The sequence below is a fragment of the Amborella trichopoda genome, chromosome 2 (assembly GCF_054954075.1).
Source record: "Amborella trichopoda isolate Santa Cruz 75 chromosome 2, AtrichopodaSantaCruz75HAP2 v2.0, whole genome shotgun sequence".
Classification (NCBI taxonomy): domain Eukaryota; kingdom Viridiplantae; phylum Streptophyta; class Magnoliopsida; order Amborellales; family Amborellaceae; genus Amborella; species Amborella trichopoda.
Window position 1 is genome coordinate 48,517,920 of NC_142337.1, and position 19,597 is coordinate 48,537,516.

The following is a 19,597-nucleotide window of genomic DNA, read 5'->3' on the forward strand; positions in this document are numbered from 1 at the left end:
AAACTGTTGGTTTTGTCAGAGATCTAATCCGAGACCCAACCAATTCCCAATATATGGCGGGAACTGGATCATTATCAATGATTCCCGATAGAAACCATTGGTTTTGTCAGAGATCTAATTCGAGACCCAACCAATTCCCAATACATGGCAGGACTGGATCATTATCAATGATTCCCAATCAGAATTGAACTATTATGATCAAATGGCCAAGTTTTCAAACCCTAGTATTTAGCACCAATAGTACCATGAGTGGCACGTGCTCAATTTGCTATTATTGAAACTACTGGCACGTCCCATCCATGTTTTGAGTGGTGGATTGAAAAAGATTGTCAAGCATGGTTGGCTAAAAGTATTGTCAATTCGTGATCGGCTAAAGTAGTTTCCAAAAGAATAGCTCAATGATTCCAAGTTGAACTATGAACCTTGGAATCAAAGGGTGTGGTTTTTATAAGGCTGAGGCTCCAACTAATGCGCACTTTCAAATAGTATCGAAACATGTTGTTTTAGTATAAGAAATCTTAGTGATGGTATGAAAATTTATTTTCAACTTTAATTAGAAAATTTAAAGATTTAAACATAGTTTAGATCAATTATATCTAAAAAAATTTAAATTTGACGATCTAGATAATACATAACAAGATGTAGTAGTTCCAATAGTTGAAATCTATATTTTCTCATGTCCATACATTTTTGAAGTCAAGATGATCAAATTGAGGGTTTTTCAGCATCAAAACAACATCCTTGGTAAATTTTTAAAGTGTGTCTTAATTTGATTGTTTAAGACCTCACCATTATACAAACGTTTTCCATCAATAAAACATTGAATTTGAATCTTCCAAACTCACTTGACACTACTTCTCCAACTCACTTGACACTACTTCTCCCTTAGATGTTGACAAGTAAGGGCCTGTATTCCGCACTAAGCTACGGACCCCACTTGAGACCACTTCTCCCTTAGATTTTGACAAGTAAGGGCTTGTATTCCGCACCGATCTACCCAAAAAAAAGAAAATATAGAAGAAGTATTTTTGGCTTCATGAATGTCGTTTTGTATTGTTTCCAAGCCAATCAACAATACCATAATCATGAATTGTTCCCCCTTTAATTATCAAAAGATACAAATAAGGTAGATTCTTCTCTATCTCAAGTAGCATTGCGAGACTTGTTGTTTATCTAGGCCCAATGTCAATCAATATTTCTCTATGTTGCTCAAGGCGCTCAATAAATGTAAAACTACACAAAATGGACCCCAAATCCTCACGTTTTGTTAGTGTTCATTTTAGTGCAATTTCCACTATTGAATATTATCCAAATCATATATTTTAGTCTATTTCGATTATCTACAAAAAGGCCATTTATCTTTTTTACATGAATGTCACAATCATTATTGTCCCTTAAATTTCAAAATGAGTAGTTGTAAGAATGTTATTGTATGGGCACACAATTTTTAAAAAAAATTCTCAACCATCATGACTCACCCCAAACCATCCAAATGATTGTGATATGTACAAAAGTTAAAATACATAGTTTCTATGCAACCAAACCCGCAAATGTAGAAATGCAGGGCTCTTAATAAATCTATTGTTGAGATGGATTTTAAGATTTTATTTTTAAGGACATGTAATCTTTAACAGGGAGATCATGAATATGAAAAAATAAATAAATTTTAAAATTAAAAATAATAATTCTAATGAGAAAACATTTGGACGGCTAGTTTCATTGTTTTTAGATGAAACACCTAGTTACATCCATCTTAAAGATGGATGCTTTACACACTGGACATCATATGTAGAAATGCGGTCCAGCCCGCATGAAACAATTTTCCAAAGATTGAAAATTAATTAGCATCCAAATAAAACCTTCTCTTACAATTAACATTCGGAATTATATTACTTCAGATAATTATAAGCAGACAAAGCTGGTGGGTCTTACTGTCCGCTTTTCTCGAGGTCAATTTCCACTCTTTCCCACCTTATTTGCTCTTGAAAAACTTACGATGAAGCAGAAGCCCCGCCTAGGGTTTCTATTTTCGCATAGACATGTTTATGAGCAATTGCGCAACTTTCCTCTTCATTTCCCATCTGGTAAGCTCCTGTCTCTCGGAATCCCTGAACATTTCGCTCTTGATTTTACTAAATTCCATTGTTCGTGATTATTTTCGATTCAATTTGTGTATGAATCGTTTCTATGTTTGAATTTCCTTGTAGAATCGCTAATTTGGATGCAGTTTATGAATGTCGTGGTTCATGACCATCTGAGTATCAATTTTTGTATAAATCGTTCTGTTGTTCTGCCTCGTCGTAGATTTGGCTAATTCAGATAGATTTCACAAATCTCAGATCTATCTTTCTCTTTTCTTTTGGGTGCTTTAGTTGCTTGAGTGTTAAGACTGTCTATCTTCTTATCTAAGGGAGGTATAATTCTGAGTATTGTGTTTGATTTTGATGCTTAAATCTCTGTATAATAGGATGATATCTGACATGCTTATGATCATGGACTATTCTTCTTTTTAGTTGGGTTAAGATGCTGATGAAATGCTTCATTAGTGATTATGATCTACATAATTATCTTTTGTTGTTATTTGATTATAGTGGTGGGAGAATTGGAAAGATGATAGTTAAAATGAGTGTAATCTTTGTTATGCTGTGCCATGATTTGTAATCTAGTCTATGATGGCTTCTATGTTCTTGCCTGCATATTTTTGGGAAATTCCATGGATGGATGGATGAATTAGTGAGGCTTTGTTAATTGTTGTGCATTTGATGCATTTTCTTGTTGCATGCATTTGGTGTATGTGAGATAGGTTCAGACCTGAGTTCCATAGACTATGAACTAATGGAAAACGTAAGTCACGTGCACGGTTACATGTCCTTAGCTTTTTGTTATCATTACACAAACATATGGTTGAAATTTCTCCATGAAGAAGCTGAAATTATAGTTATAGAGATATATGTGTGAGTGAGTCAAGTAATAAAATAGGGAATGAGTACAATGGACTTGCACAATGCATGACCAGAGGAGGCCATGTCTGAAAGTCAGGTTGTAGTAGCTAGTTATGGATAACAACTTTGTGAATTCACTAGCCAATCCTAATACCTAAGTCTAAACATAAACTTCTCCAAGACAGTAAAAGATGGTGGTGGTTTTTTTGATCATCATCAGAGCCTTTTCCCAATTAATTGGGGTCGATTACATGAATCCTGGTCCTTCATTCTGTTCCATTAAGAGCCATACCCTCAGTGAGGCCATAAGTCCCTATTTCTTTTTTCATTACATTCAACCTAGTCCTTCTGGGTCTACCTCTTTCCTTTTTTGAGCCTTCCATTTGAACTAACTCGCACCTGCTAACAGGTGTTGTACTGGGCCTGCGCTATACATCGCCAGCCCACTAATGTCTACTTTCTCTCATCTTATCACCTATTAGTTCCACACCTAAATTCTCCTGAATATATTCATTTCGAATTCTATCCCTTCATATCTTGCCACTCATAAATCTTAATATCCTCATCTCAGCTACTCTCATTCTATGGGTATGTTGTTTCTTGACCGTCAAACATTCTGCCCCATAAAGCAAAGCTGGTTTCACAACATCCAATATAAATTACCGTTCTGCTTCATTGGTATACGGCAATCACATAAAACTTCGGTTGCACATCTCCATTTCGCCCACTCAGCTCTAATTCGATGTGCGACATCTTCTTCAATCTTTCCATTTTCTTCGATTATCGATCCAAGATCGAAAGTGCGCTCTTTTTGGTATTTTTTGGCCATAAATCTTAATTACTTCTTGGCCATAAATCTTAATTACTTCTTTGTCCCTACTCCTATTATTACTAAACTTGTATTCCATATACTCTATCTTAGTCCGGCTTGTTTTAAAATCTTTAGATTCTAGAGCATCCCTCCAAAAGTTCTAAGTATTACATGTCTTTCTTAATATTGTTATTACTTGTAAGTATTACATGCTATGGGCTTAATATTTATTCAAAGTCTTTGATGTTGTGAAATGTCAAATCTTCCTCCTCTCTATATAACTGAACTTGGATCTTTTAATCTTAACTTTAAAGTGGTTCTAGCAAAGATGGAGTTACTGTAGTCCCTAGTGTTACTTTCCGTTGAGAGTGCCTTGTATTTGAGTTAATAAAATTGTTCCATTTCAACTTGTTTTAATGATATCATTTATTGCACATTACCTGTTTTGACTTGATTAACTTATGAGTCACTTCATTGAGTAAGTGGAGTGCTATTATTATATAAAAGAAAATCATAGTTGTTGGAATGGGAGTCGGAGCAGCAGAGAGGGATAGTCACAAGCTAGAAGCTCCCTTGTTTGGGAATGCATTCGGTACAATTTTTTAATTGCAAAAGAAAAATGCCCAAATATTAAATTTTTTATTCATCATTGTCAAAGCCTTTTCCCAACTAATTGGGGTCCGCTACATGAATCCTGGGCCCCCATTCTGCTTTGTTAAGGGCCATACCCTCAGTGTGGCCATAAGTCCCCATATCTTTTCTTACTACTTCCAACCATGTCCTTTTGGGTCTACCCCTTGCCCTTTTTGAGCCTTCCTCTTAAACTAACTCGCACCTCCTAACGGGTGCTGTATTGAGTCTGCGCTACACATGGCCAGCCCACTTAAATCTACTCTCTCTCATCTTATCTCCTATTGGTGCCACACCTAAATTTTCTCGAATGTATTCAATTCGAATTCTATCATTTTTTGTCTTGCCACTCATCTATCTCAACATCCTCATTTGTACTACACTCATTCTATTCCTTCTTGTCTTGCCTCTCAAATATTTGAAATTTTAGTAAGGAATTAAAAATCCAATAATCTCACAAAATATAATAAAAACGTTCACAAAAAATGGTCAGATATTATTCTACCACAGTCATGGGCACTACAACATGCAAATCAACCCCAAGAAATTCCAAGAAATAATATTCCAAATCAAATAATAGAACATCCAGATGGAAATATTGAAATCAAATTCCAACAATCGAAAGTACAGGATGATATAAATATTAATCGGAAAAAGAATAAAACACCATTAATACCTAGTAGAAAATCTTATTCCCGTACTCCTGATGTTATTATACTACCTTCTCCTTCCCAATCTTCTTCACAAGCAATACCTCGTTCAGATTTACAATTACAAGGAATAAGAAGAACAACTGATCATGTTGTTATTCCCACATATACCCCTGAATCAAATATAGCATACACTTCTGAACCTAGTATAGAAGAATTTCAAATATTAACATTACAAATTGAAGATGATATAGAAGAAGAAGAAATAAATCCATATGATCAATATTCTGATGAATATATGGCAGCATACTTGGCAGCCAAATTGGAAAGGAAAAGAAGAAAAATTAATAAAACTTATATCAGACAAGATTATTTATCTGATGAAAATAAACAAATTCGAGAATGGTATTTGAAAACATTTCAACCTAGATTAATAGAATTAATGCATATAAAATATAAAAAATTTCTTAAAAAAGAAAGAGTAACCAATGGATTTTTTATATGGTTAAAAGAAGTATGTAGTCAATATAATATTACTATTCCTTCATTTGAAAACATTCAAACAATAGAAGAAAAAACCTATATCAGTACGGATGGTACTACCACTGCTAGTACACACCCTCCTGAAAAAAGTATAATACTTAAAGCAGTCATCCCATCTAAGGATGAACCACCACAGCCACAATCAATATATGATATAATAGCTACTCCTTATAAAGTCTTACCAAAAGAGCTTGATAAGAAACAAGAATTGATTCCTCATATTGTGGAACAAAATAATTATACAAATTTGTATATGCAATCTTTAGGTAAACAGGCAGAACGAATAGAAAGACTTGTCTCAAAAGAACAACCTTCTGCTACACCTATACCTAAAGCAGTTCTGTTCAAACCACCTCCAGAATTAAATAAAAATAAATTCCATATTGGTGATAACAATAAGTCCTTAATGGATCAATTAATATCAAAATTATCCCAATTAGAATTAAAGGAATACCTTCTCCCAAAATAAATATTCCTTCACCCACTATTACCAGTTCATTACCTGAATCTTCAGATAAAGGGAAAACAAAGATACTTGAGCATAAAACAATGATGCTCCAAGAAGAACCAATCATAGAAGATACTATCCAAAATCAAGAAAGTGCATTTATGGATACCACTCCCATAGATCTCAACAGAATAGCCTATGGAAAAAACTGGAAACCTATTACAGCTTTACCATATCATAAAAGACCTACACCTGTTGATATTCAAATGGAAGAAGATGCTATACAACAAGTAGTATCATATTCAGGAAGATCAATAGTAAACTGGACAATAGATGGATTATCTGAATTAAAAATATTAGATGTCATGAGACATATGACAATGTTTGCCTCTGCAAATAAAATGGCAGGCAACCCAGATCAAGAGGTTGCAAAAGCAATAGTCAATGGATTTACTAGCTGGTTAAGAGGTTGGTGGGATTTCTATGTAGATGATGAAACCAAGAATAGAATCCTCACTAATACTAGACAACGGACCGTCATAAATGAACAAAATCAAGAAATAATCTATACGGAAAGTGATGCCGTGAACACTTTGATATATACCATTACACTACACTTTGTAGGCAGTACAACACTGTTAGCAGCAAGATCGGAAGATCTGCTCTCCAATCTCCGCTGTCCTACACTATCTCATTATAAATGGTATAAAGATGTATTTTTCTCAAGATTATTAATAAGAGAAGATTGCCAGTTAAACCACTGGAAAGAGAAATTTATAGCTGGTTTACCATATTTATTCGTAGAAAAAGTCAAAGAAAGACTGCGAAAGAAATATAATGGAATCATAATATATTCATCATATACACTTGGAGAATTATCAGCAGAAATATGTGTTGAGGGATTAGCCTTATGCACATATATGAAACTCAAAAGACAATTAGATAAACAAAAAATCACTAAGCGTAAAGAACTTGGTGACTTTTGTGAACAATTTGGATATTATCTTGATAGGAAACAAATGCCTGAAAAATTATATAAGAAAAAGAAAAAATATAAGAAAGACAAGTATAAATCCAAATATAATAAAGAGAAAAAATATTATAAAAAGTCTAAAAGAAAACTGATCAATAAATTTTCTCCCAATACAAAAGGTAAGAGAAAACTACCAGTATGTTATAAGTGTGGTAAAGTAGGACATTATAAACATCAATGTAAATTAAAAAAGAAAATAGAGTCATTACATTTAGATGAAACAATAAAATCAAAATTATATAATATAATCAATTATGATTCAACTTCTTCTACCACTACTGATTCGCATATAGACCAAATTCAAGATGATGATCTTATATGGACAGAATCTTCTGATTCTTCCGATTTTTCTGATACAGAATCATCTAGTTCAATAAAAGATAATGATTGTAGTTGTCCTATACCTACACATAATGTACATACACTTACCCAAGAAGATAATTTCATCTTGGACATTATTGACAAAATTACTGATCCAGATGAAAAAAGATCTGTTATTACTCAATTTATTTCTATAACAAAAAATAAAGCAAAAACACCTCCCATCAATAAATCTTCTGATGAATACAATTTTGCTTCAATAATGAAGAGAGTAAGTGAACAACATACTTCTCAACAACAAAAAGAACGTACAATTTCAGATCTCAAAAGAGAAATTAAAGAAATAAAAAACGAAGTATTCCAATTAAAAAATAGGATTAAATCTTTAGAATTACAACAACTATTTCAACAAGATACTGATACTGATGAAATAGAATTTGATCAACTTATGACATATGAACCAGATCCACCATCAGATATTCCAGAAACTTCAGAAGCCAAACTACATGAAATAACCATTCCCTCTGTCAATTTAATAGACAAAATAGTAATTCAAAAATGGTTTGTCCAAGTCAAAATAATAGTTGCTAAAGATTATAGTTTTGAAACTTCAGCCTTAATAGACTCAGGCGCTGACTTGAATTGTATCAATGAAGGGTTAGTACTTTCCAAATATTTTGATAAGACTACTCAAATATTATATATATATATATATATATATATATATATATATATATATATGGTTTTGTTAGGGTGTTCACACCATAGAGTATTTTATAATTGTACTCAACAAAATGTTTTTATAATTGTTCACACTTATATATCCTTGTTTTGTAATAAAATGTTTTTTTAGTACGGGTATTTATGGTCATTATGAGGGGTAGATTAGATATTTTTATAAGAAAAGTGATTGCACATCCTATGTGGATGATGTCATTCTCCTCTACATTTTATAAATGCTCTTCTTCTATCATGAATTTCTACTTTGCCATTGAATAATTACCTAAAATACCCCTAGACAAAAAGGTTACTAAATGATGGGGTAAGGGTATCGAGTGTCGAAAAATGTTGTGCACATTTATTAAATGCTCACATGTATGAGTACTCTAATATAAATATATAACTTATGAGAACAATATAGATACACACATGTATATAAGATAGAACAATATGTGTGTGTGTGATCTTGTTCTATCACATACATACACATAATCTTGTTCTATCTTAACGGAAAGTTTGGATTGTACTTTTTTGTTTAGATGCAATGAACTGTAATTTGTAGCTAGAAGGTGTGTCTGTAACTCTGTATATCGAGCAGTAAAGCTTACATCCATATTTCTCTGCAAATAGCAAGGTGATTTACACAATTTACTGCTACAAACTAATATCTCTTTATGAATGATATCTATTGATACAACAGCAGCTAGCTACAGAAAGGTACGCACATATATACATGGAGATAAAAATATAAGTGCATGTAATGCATGGACGCATCTAGGTATGTGTCCATGTATGAGTATGCACGCATATGTGTTAATAGTAGGTATACTTGATTTATATGAAGGATAAACTTTTAACCCTCTGCCTCTGTTACACAAATCAGGTGTGCTACCATGTACTGAAGACCACAGCACAGTGCGCATATCTTATTTTTTAAAATGAGTTGCATCTATTTTGTGGTTAGTTTATGTTTATTATAATTTGCCTCCCATTGATATGCCATCTAGTATAATCATCTTGTAGATTTCGTATGACACTAGCTGTAGTATATTGTGCATGTGTTCCTCCTTTAACTGTTTTATAATGGCTAAATCCATCAGTAGTCATGGACTTTGTGAACAAGAGCATTAATTCAGAATTCATTTGCTTGGTGGAAACTCTCTACCCTATACAGAAGTAGAAAGGGTCCTGTGAAAGAAACTTGCAGTTAGGATTTGAAATGGGGGACTGCAGTTCTGAGACCAAGCAATTACTGAAGGAGTTCTGGATTCCAGATTACATAGTTAAACCAGGAGCTGATGTACAAAGAATTTCTTCTACACCCGAATGCCCTGTGCTAGTGTTCATCAACTCTAAAAGTGGTGGTCAGCTAGGCGGTCAGTTGCTGGTAACATACCGGAATCTTCTAAACTCAGATCAGGTAATTGCTTTTCATGCCAAAGGATGCAGTCACGTAATTCCGTTATTTTACTAGGATTATTTGGATTTCACACGTCCTTATTTATGTTGTGATGTCTGTTGGTTGTTAGGAATGTATAATTTGCTGAAGCTGGTCTGCTAATGCAATAAGCTGAATGTAACCTTTTGTCTTTTTAGGTTTTTGATTTGGGGGAGGATGCTCCTGATATTGTGCTGCATAGGCTCTATGGGAACTTGGAAATGCTTAAGTCAAAGGGTGATCATTTTGCTGCCGAAATTGAAAAGTGTCTGAAAATAATAGTGAGTACAGTTTGGTTTACAAGCATGTATTTTGTATTGGCTTTTGGCTTTTATTTCTCCTTTTATTTTTATTTAATCTATGATGGTCACAAACAAAAAAATGTATTTCTATTCTGATTTTATTAAATCTTAAGAGGTCCTTTTCTAAAACTCATTCTTGAAATAATCAATTATGTCTTGAATAGGTTGCAGGTGGAGATGGTACAGCAGGCTGGCTGCTTGGTGTAGTATCGGATCTCAAATTATCTCATCCACCTCCTATTGCTACAGTCCCCTTGGGAACTGGAAACAACCTTCCCTTCTCTTTTGGTTGGGTAAGTCATCAGCAGTTTGTCAAACTTACGAAAATAGGGACACACCTTGATGGGCTTTTAATGTGGTACAACATTGATTTGGTTTCGCATTCTTTTTATATTTGTCTTATGTGAACCAATAAGGCTAGGTAACGTTCGAATGGGTTTCAGATGGTATTTGGGACATCAACACTGTACCATACTCTCATGTTCTGTGCTTTATCCTTTTTCAGTTTATTGCACTTCTTTTTCCCTTGCAGTTGGAATCTCTCAAGACTGTAAACAGCATTTGTCATGTTACTAGTTCAAGTCTGTACACCACTTTCGGTCTGGTTGTGGAATTTGTATATCATTTTGGAATGCATTTCCAGACTGTATAACCCTTTCAACATCATCCTCATCTCTAGTTTGAGCTATGAAAGGAAGCTGGTCTCTGATGCCTAACTTATGGCATTGTAACAAACCTCTGGCAGTCGAGGAAGAGGCTACAAGTTATGTTATCAGGGTGCTGCAATGATGTCCGCTTCCTAGCAGGATGATGTTGGGAAAGCCGAACTTGCCACTTGTATTCCTATTTTATAATGGCTAGATTGGTCATTGAACTGGTGAGGGGTGTTGAATTGGCATGGCCTGTTGGACCAGTAATGAAAAAAAAGATATTAAAGAAGAAAAGTCCAAAAATGTCTAATGAATTGAAAGAAGTAAAGGAACCAAGATATTAATCATAAAAAACGTTTGCATCACTTTATTATATATGTGAAAAATCAATACATAAACATGCAACATACCTAATTCTATTGCATGTGAAAGATCTTAATGTACTCTTTATTCTAATATATGAGATGTGCAACATAAATAGGATAACAAACTACATGCAATGAAGCATTTGCTAATTTTAATTATGGTTATAAATGAGATATAATTTTGTGGTATGGTTTTTTCAGGGGAAAAAAAATCCTGGAACAGATCGTGAGTCTGTCGAGTCCTTTTTACATCTTGTGAAGGATGCAAAAGAAATGAAAATAGATAGGTATGACCTCTCATGTGCTGTCAATTATACTTTTTGCCAGATGAACTTCCATCTATTTATGAACTTCGTAAGTTTCTTTTAAATTTATGTAATTGGTCTATGTTTGCACATAGAATTAATTGAGAATTCTTGTCAGCTGGCAGAACGATTTTGAAATCAGAGAGGCTTTTCGCTCTCGTCTGTTAGATACACAAGGCCCAGCATTTTAACATTATCTGCCCTAGATTTCTTACTGGTAACCCTTGTTTCTCCTTCTAGAAATGAGGGCATCCAATTAGTACATAATACTTGATGTTAATTTATTTTTCAACAATCTTGAGTGGCTAATTGAATTTAATCATTCTGCGCAAACAGGCAAATATACTGAAAGAAACAAGTTATCAGAAAGTAGGAAAGAAAAGGCTATAAAGAAAAGACTAACGAAACACCTTGTAAATTCAAAGAAATAGGTTGATCATCGTGAAAACTTCTATGAAGAGGATAGAGAATTCCAACACAACTAAATACTGAGTAAACCACAAAAAAAATATCATCCACTACAGCCAGCCACCCTAGATGTGCAGCATTCACGTCCTTTTTCTCTGACACTTCATATAACCTACAGTTGCAAAATCATATTCAACAAAACACTAGTTTCAAAACCTATCTCCTTAAGTGTTTCCTCACATCATAATATTTGTACACAAAAGGTTTCAGACAACATTTAGATTCCCAGGAAGTATGGTTTCCATGGGAATGTATAGAAACCAAACCTCTTTTGACTTGGACTGTAATGTAGACAAAACCAAACTAATGCACCTTGAAATTTATCAGTATACTTTGAAATTACAACTTGTAAAACCAAATTACAACAAGGTCACTGTAACTTCAATGAGATATTGACTTTCTAATACACTCAATTGGGGTCCCTTGCATATGAACAAAGCAAGTTACAAAAAGAGATCATCGAACGACACATATAATATGCATTTGAAAAATCAGCTGTCACACCCCAAGATTTATAACACTGGAATCCCTGAGATGTAACAGTCTATCTTTAACAAAACGAAATTTTTCTACTTCACCATTAATTGCACTAAAACAGATTTTTCCATTTCTAAGAGTCTGTACAAAGTCTACTCATAACTAGTATTAACATGAAGGTTTAGATATATATCTGTTGATAGGACAAAATTTACAATAGTGAATTTGAACAAAAGTCACAAGGAGAAAATTTCATCATAACTATGACTTCTTCCAAAGTTGGTTCTGTTGTGCCTTCAACTAGGGAGGCTGCAATTACCCTGAAATTTTTTTACCATAGTTTGATGAGTTTGTCTACTCAGTAAGTGATCATCATAGTCCTCAAAAATAATCATGGTCGGAAGATGTAAGCATTTTAAAAAAGGGAGGTCTATTAGAAACAATGCGAGCCAAAAAGCATTTATGGATGACAATTTCACTTTTTGAAATGCACAATTAAACATAATCCAAATGATTGAAATACATATAAATATTTTAGCAGTAATGCATAACTCAAAGGATTTCACAAAATACCCTACTGGCGTCCCAAGTAGGTCACCTATATACCCCACCAGCGTCCTGGATGGGTCCAAACATACCTCACCGGCGTCCCGGATGAGTCCAAATAGTCCCTACCGGCGTAACCAGATAGGTCCAAACAATCCCTGCAAGTCCAAGCGTACCTCACCGGCGTCCCGGTGAGTCCAAATAGTCCCTAGCGGCATAACCGGATAGGTCCAAACAATCCCTGTAGGTCCAAACGTACCTCATCGGCATACCGGATGAGTCCAAATAGTCCCTATCAGCGTCCCGAATAGGTCCACATATACCTAAATTATCTCAGAAACTCTTTAACATCAGAAAACATCAACATCGTATATTCAAAGTATCATTGAAATCATTAACAGGAATTCACTTGAAGCAATTTAAACAATTACTTTCATTGAAATATCTGTAAATAGCCAGTTAAACATTTTGTGCAATAATTTCTGAAAGGTAGTAGTTTTGAAGGATATTCTTGAATCTAACACGATAACAGTCTAGTATCAACATACAAACTTTTATGAGAATCCAAAATTAAATACGAAATTATCACAATTTATGGAATTGCCAATTTGTAAATAATCATTTCATAGGCAATACTACAATCAAGTGCAAAAATATCAGTTTTTGAAATAATGAGGTAGACATTTGCATATGAATTTTACAATGTCTAAATATTAAAAAAAGTAGAAAGAAATCTCACAATTTTACTAAAAGTGGAAATATCACAAACTATTTATTTTAAAAACAAACTATTTTTCAGGAGGATGAGGTCACTTACACATAAAACATACAATATTTAAAATTTATAACAATGATCGGAAATGTTACAATTTTGTTGAAAGAGGAAATACAATAATTTACAGTATCTAAAATCATAATAGTAGACAAAAATATCATAATTTTATTAAAAAGATTATTTTCAAGACAATGAGGTCACTTAAGTTCATGATGCCGATATGCCAATGGGATGATCGTCCACCTATCGTGATGCATAAATACATGGTCGAGGCTTGAGATTAGAGAGATCCAAGAGACTATGTTTCGGTTGAACATTTTGCGTGCAGTGCTTAAAAGGTCACATTGCGCATATAGATTGATGATGTGATTGGAGACGATTAAGTCGTTTAGAGAGAAAAGTAGCCATCCTTTGTGGAGAGCGGCGCCGAAGAGTGGGAGCTTGAGATTGGTGAAGGCTTGGAAGAGAGCAGAGTACGTCTAAAGGTGGTGGATAGTTGGAGCATCTAGAGAGAGAGAAAGATTGAGCTCAGCACACTACTTAGTGTGAATTCATTGGGTTGTTAGAAGAGAGAGAAATTGCAGAGAGTGGGTGGAGAGTACAAAGTGCAATTTGTGTTCGTGAACATGCCTTGTATAAAATCATCAAGGACACACCTAGAGAGAGTGTCGTTGGCTGTTAAATGGAGTTAAAGAGCGTGGGGTTGCAAGTTCCTTCCTCATCTCTCCTGCGGTTCAGGCTTGCCTGCTTATGGAGCTATTTCATCTTGATTCCTAGAGAGCGAAAGTGGCTATCTTCAAATGAGTTTTATCTCTATGTCTCACCTGCACACATTATCTGTGGCGAGGATGGATTCGTGAAGGTTGCAGTGAGGTGGCAATTTGTTTGTGAAATCTGCTGCCGCTGCCATAATGCGTTGATGAGGGATTTGTTGATTAATCTGTTGTAGCCATTCCTCTTCTTAAGCTATGAATTTGTTACTTTAAGAGAGTGGTGGAGAGGGTTCAAATGGGAGGGCTGGAGGGTAAGGCATGGGAGAGGGCTAATAAAATTATAACACCTAATACTATATGTGTCCATGACACATGACTTAAGATGCCAAAACAAAACGCTTAGCGTACACATCATAGGGCAACGCCAAAAAGAGGAATGAGTGGTCCTCTTGAGCCATATTAATCAATGTACTTATAAAATCTCCTAAAATCTCCATTATATCAACATGCATATGCTCAAGGGTGAAATGCAACATGACCATGGAAAGCCAATCAGAGTTCTCGGGTACCCGGTTTGCGGCCTTGGGTATTAGCTATGTGTTATTGGGTGACGTGCGATGACATATATCAGAATCAAGCCAATTCATCAACTAATCAGGTGGGAAACCAAGCATCTATTGACACACACTTAAACATAAAAGGATTTGCAGAGATCCAAATATCAAATCAAGTGGAAAAATCGAAAGAGAAAATTGGAGTCTCAAAACACAAAACCTGTCCAATTGAATTCACAATTTGGCACACTCTCTTTGTGAAATCATCAATTCAAGAGATCAAGAAGAAGGTTCAAGTGGTTGATATGATTATAAAAATCTCAGAGAAATATCAGCAAAAAATACTCTATAATCCAAGTAAGAAAGCTCATGAAAAACTATATCAAAATGTGCATGGATGAAGCATTTGACTCTATCGGTCAAGAGGGATCAATAATCAATCAAGAGATCAATGATCTAATGATCAAGAGATGAAGAAATGTTATTGTAATTGAAGATTTATAGCAAGAACAAACTAAGGAAATAAGAAGAAATAGAATTGATCTTACTCAATTGTTGAAGGCTTGAAAACTAGATTATCCATGGCTTGAATTTTGAGCTTTGGATCACCATTAACGGAGTAGAATAAAACCTTCAATGGAGTTCTTCTCTCACCACAAGATCTTAGAGAGAGAGAGAGAGAGAGAAAGAGAGAGAGAGAAGAAGCCTCACTTGAGTGTGCCACTCAATGGTTGAGAGAGAAAGGGGTGCATGCCACTCTTTTTGGAGGGATAATCTCAAGTGTGAATTCATTAGAGTGAAAATGAGGCTCAAGGGGGTATTTATAACTTTTCAACCCTCAAGTGTGGAGATGCTTCTAGATTGATAAATTATGACCCTTCATGTCATCTACCAATGGCTACAAAGAGGCATGATCCTAGCTTGCCATCCACCATCATGCCTTCAAAATATGTGGTATGAATTTAAATATTTTTATCCTCCTTAATTCACTCCAATTTCCCTTGTTATAAAAAATCCCATACTCTTCACATTTAATAAAACTAAAAACCAAGATGGAAGGCATACCCTTATAGTTATGAGACAAAAATTTAAGCAAAAAGCGGATCTTAAAAATTCCCTCCATTTCAGAAGTGCTTGTGGGGCTAATAAAATCATTCCACATAAGCTAAGTGGTTATTTCCACTTTTATCTCTATGCCCTTAGGGTTAGGCTTGTAATTACAAACCCTATATCTCTTATAGAATCTTCCACTCATATACACAAACCACTTGCTTTAGGCATTAACATGTGCCAAAAATAATTCTCCAAAATCTCAATTTCGAAAATCGGAACCATTATTGTTTGTCATTTATTTGAAACAATTTCGAAAACTGGATTTTCTTGCCGAGAAAAGTTCAGAAAAATTCACATAAATCCACAAAAATCATTTCAATAATTTTCCATCGAATCAAATAATTTTGGTATTGATTAAAAATATTTACAAGGAAAATTAGGATCCTTGGAGTCGAATTACGAAATAGAGCATTTCACTCGGCTAGACTCGAAGTCCAAAGCCACCTTCTCAGTGTGACCTAACAGACTCATGACCCACAGTGTATAATCAGGGGCTCATGATCTCAGCCCATTAAAGTCAAACCGATGTGCGACTCTGAATCCCTAAGTTTAAGTGAATTTCAGGTGCACCCGTTAGAGGACATGCACACTTACATGATGCAGGGGTTCCTTTCTTAGCACATATGCGTAGCTCTATCCAATGGATCCTTGGAATAGCAGCTTCCCATGTATTGTGATTGTATATGCATATGCTATGAGAAGGTTTTAGGAATCAGGGATTTAGGCTAATGTCCTCTATTGGCCCTTGGCCCTAACCTTCTTGTATATGGCATTTTGTCATCAAGCTCATGCATACCTCGTATTGCCCTAGTCCATCACTCGGTCATGAGACACAAACAAACAATAGACTTTGACTTAGAGGTAACCTTGAACCGTCTTGATACCTTCCATGCATAAATCCTCCTCATGATCTAATCGGGGTTCCATCACTCTTGGTCCCAGTGCACCAAGATCATAGAGCCATGTCACTCTTTTACTCCCATTGAAGTTAAGAGGCATTAAAAAGGTCAGAATTTAAGGCCTTGAAATGACATAATTCCAACATTCTAGTATCTTGTGAATGACCAAAATATATTTATGTAGCCTATGTTAAACATATTCTTCTGTTTGGGTATTGTAACTGTGTCAGACGTGTATCGAGATACATACCAACATTAATTCTACTTGATTCTACATCTTTTTAGAGACTTGATCTTCTTTTTTTTTTTGAGTAGACACATGTGAACTTTGAGAATGTCTATGGAACTTCTAAAATATCCATGGATTCATCGAATTCAGGTATAGTTTGATTATTTTCTTGCTATTCATCATGACATGGAGCACAAGTAATTGTTGATTATGGTTCTCTTCATAATATAGCTGTTGCCTAATCCTCTTCTTCATGGTGTGACAAATCTGACACCTTGTACTTGTGTCAGACATTGATGCATGCTTCCATGTCCATGCAACATAGCAAGTAGCTGACCCCCTCCAGCAAGCGGACGAAATAAGCCTGGAATGTCTTTTAAAAGCTTCATTATAGTCCGGGACTGGACTTTTAATATGGCCTGGGGAGGATTGTTCCTTTGCACTCAGATGCCACTTCTGCTAATTTCTAATATATTTTCAGTTTCCTGTTCGTTGGAGGCTGTATACTGTGACAGATAGATAGGCAAATTTTAGTGTAACTGGCTTGGACTATGATCCTTAAACTCTATAGAGGTAGACTGAAATGGAGAGCTTATATGGATGAAAATCTTAAGAGAAACATGGGGATCTTGATGCACATAAAAATGAATAGAGTTGTATGATTCCCAACTATGCCATAGAATTGTTGAAGATGGCTGTGAATTATCCCAATTGTGCTACCTGCTGATATACTCTTTGTTGGATTCTCACAAAAAGAACGATGCACAGCAGTGTCACAGTTACATATAATAATTTATATCTCGAGGGAATAATGAGTGCATTGATTTTTTTTTGGGCTGAAATTGAAGTCAGTTTCAATGACTCAGGTTGAGATTCGCTACAGTCCTGATCCAACTGGACTTGGTAAGACTTGGCTGAGTCTTGATTTGACGACCTATTTTGCTATACTGAGTTCAGAATGACGCAATAATATTGGGAATAAAAGCAGAAATTTATGGCATTGTATGAATGTATTGCTTTCTTTTCTTGTTTCAGAAATCCAATCTCAATGACTTATCATACACAATCAAAATTCAGTAAATAAAAATTTATTTCACATATAGTCATTGTGAATAACCTTCTCTTAATGCATGGTAGCTGGCATATTCTTATGAGGATGCGAGCTCCGAAAGAAGGTTCTTGTGATCCAATTGCGCCTCTAGAGCTACCACATTCTTTACATGCATTTCAGCGCGTCTCTCCAACTGATTCAATGAATGAGGTATCACTTCCCTTGTGAATCTGTCTACTTTTCTTGCAGAAAGTCTCAACTTCAAAGAATTAACTGAACTTCTTCCACATATTAATATCTTGTAAAGTGGAGCCATTAAGGCCTGCTTCAACGATATAGTTCATAATCGATTGAAAGAGTGTGTTATCATGAATTATGCTTCAATTATTTGTCATTGGAATTTATTGTAAGAATTGGGTCTTAAAGTTGTTGGATATTTTGTTCATGTGTTTTGACCATGATTCTGTGCATCATTTTGTAATGTCTTCAGAAGTTTTTATGTTTGATTGTCAAGTTTATCAAATGAGGGATGTGGTGCGACGTGTTAGGGGGGGTATGATGCACTATATTCCTCGATGCAGTCCCCAATGTGAGGGCATTAGTTCCTATTAAGGCAATAAATACAAAAATTTAAAAATTGTAAAATTGATATAAATGCAAATATGTGATTTGTATGATAATAAGCATTTTAATTTATTATTTGTTTCTAATTGGTACTCTATTTGAGTCGCTGATTGAGTAGTAGGAACATTTTTTGTCTCCACTCTATTTTCTAATATAGCTCATGTAAAAATAATCCAATCAATACATCAAATGTCATAAAAATGAAAATAATTTGTTAATTTACCTAGCACTGAGACTGAATGGAAATTGGATGAATTATTCATCCTGTGGACTTGGAGGATGCAACAAGTTGAGCTTCAGAGGAAAAAGTTTTGCGAGGGTCAAAGGGGAATAGATAATAGATGTAAGAGTGCCTCATTGGAGGATAGATTCAAAGAACTCATAGGGGATTGAGAACTTCTGCAGAAGACAGAACTGAATGCAAATTGGAGATTTTCAGTAGGAGACTGTTCATTGAGGCTGAGACAGATTCAGTGAATTGAAGATTGTTGTAAGGTGAATTTTGATTGTTGTAGTGAAGGTGATATACAACTTATCCAACATTTGGATTTGGGGCATTTCACATGCATTAATTATCTAGTCAAATATTTGATTAGTTGTATAATTGGAGTCTACTTGAGAATGCTGCATAATGCGGATTTTACATCTTTTTACATGCCCTTACTATCATCCTTAAATTTTATGGGTTATCATTGTAAATGGTTATCGTCGTTTGGAGGGATAATTATTTAAATAAATGTTATATTTTATTACCATATACTAGTAAAGAGCACTTCAGGAAGCATTTTGAAAAGTAAAAAATTATGATATTAATAAAATATTATATAACACAGGTGGCAATGTTGCAAATGTGAAAAGGAAGGTGGTGGTTTTGAGGAGTAGAGAAACTGTCGTGTTTTCCCATTTGAATTTATGAATGCGTTGCTTTATTGGAGATTTTTTTATCTTGCTATATTGCACATCTGTTGCATGCGTTGGACATCCCTCTAA

At 34.7% G+C, this 19,597-nt stretch overlaps 1 protein-coding gene across 1 annotated transcript in view; it reads left to right on the forward strand.

The window, feature by feature from the left end:
* The first annotated feature begins 1,972 nt into the window (after window positions 1–1,972).
* The window catches only part of LOC18431677 (diacylglycerol kinase 5), a 29,788-nt gene continuing 12,163 nt past the window's right edge, over window positions 1,973–19,597 (forward strand). The window contains exons 1-6 of the mRNA XM_006841793.4: window positions 1,973–2,084; window positions 9,273–9,518; window positions 9,695–9,817; window positions 10,003–10,131; window positions 11,055–11,140; window positions 18,070–18,193. Coding sequence (XP_006841856.1) covers window positions 9,318–9,518; window positions 9,695–9,817; window positions 10,003–10,131; window positions 11,055–11,140; window positions 18,070–18,193 — 663 coding nt within the window. The 5' untranslated portion in view covers window positions 1,973–2,084; window positions 9,273–9,317. The remainder of the gene's footprint in view (window positions 2,085–9,272; window positions 9,519–9,694; window positions 9,818–10,002; window positions 10,132–11,054; window positions 11,141–18,069; window positions 18,194–19,597) is intronic.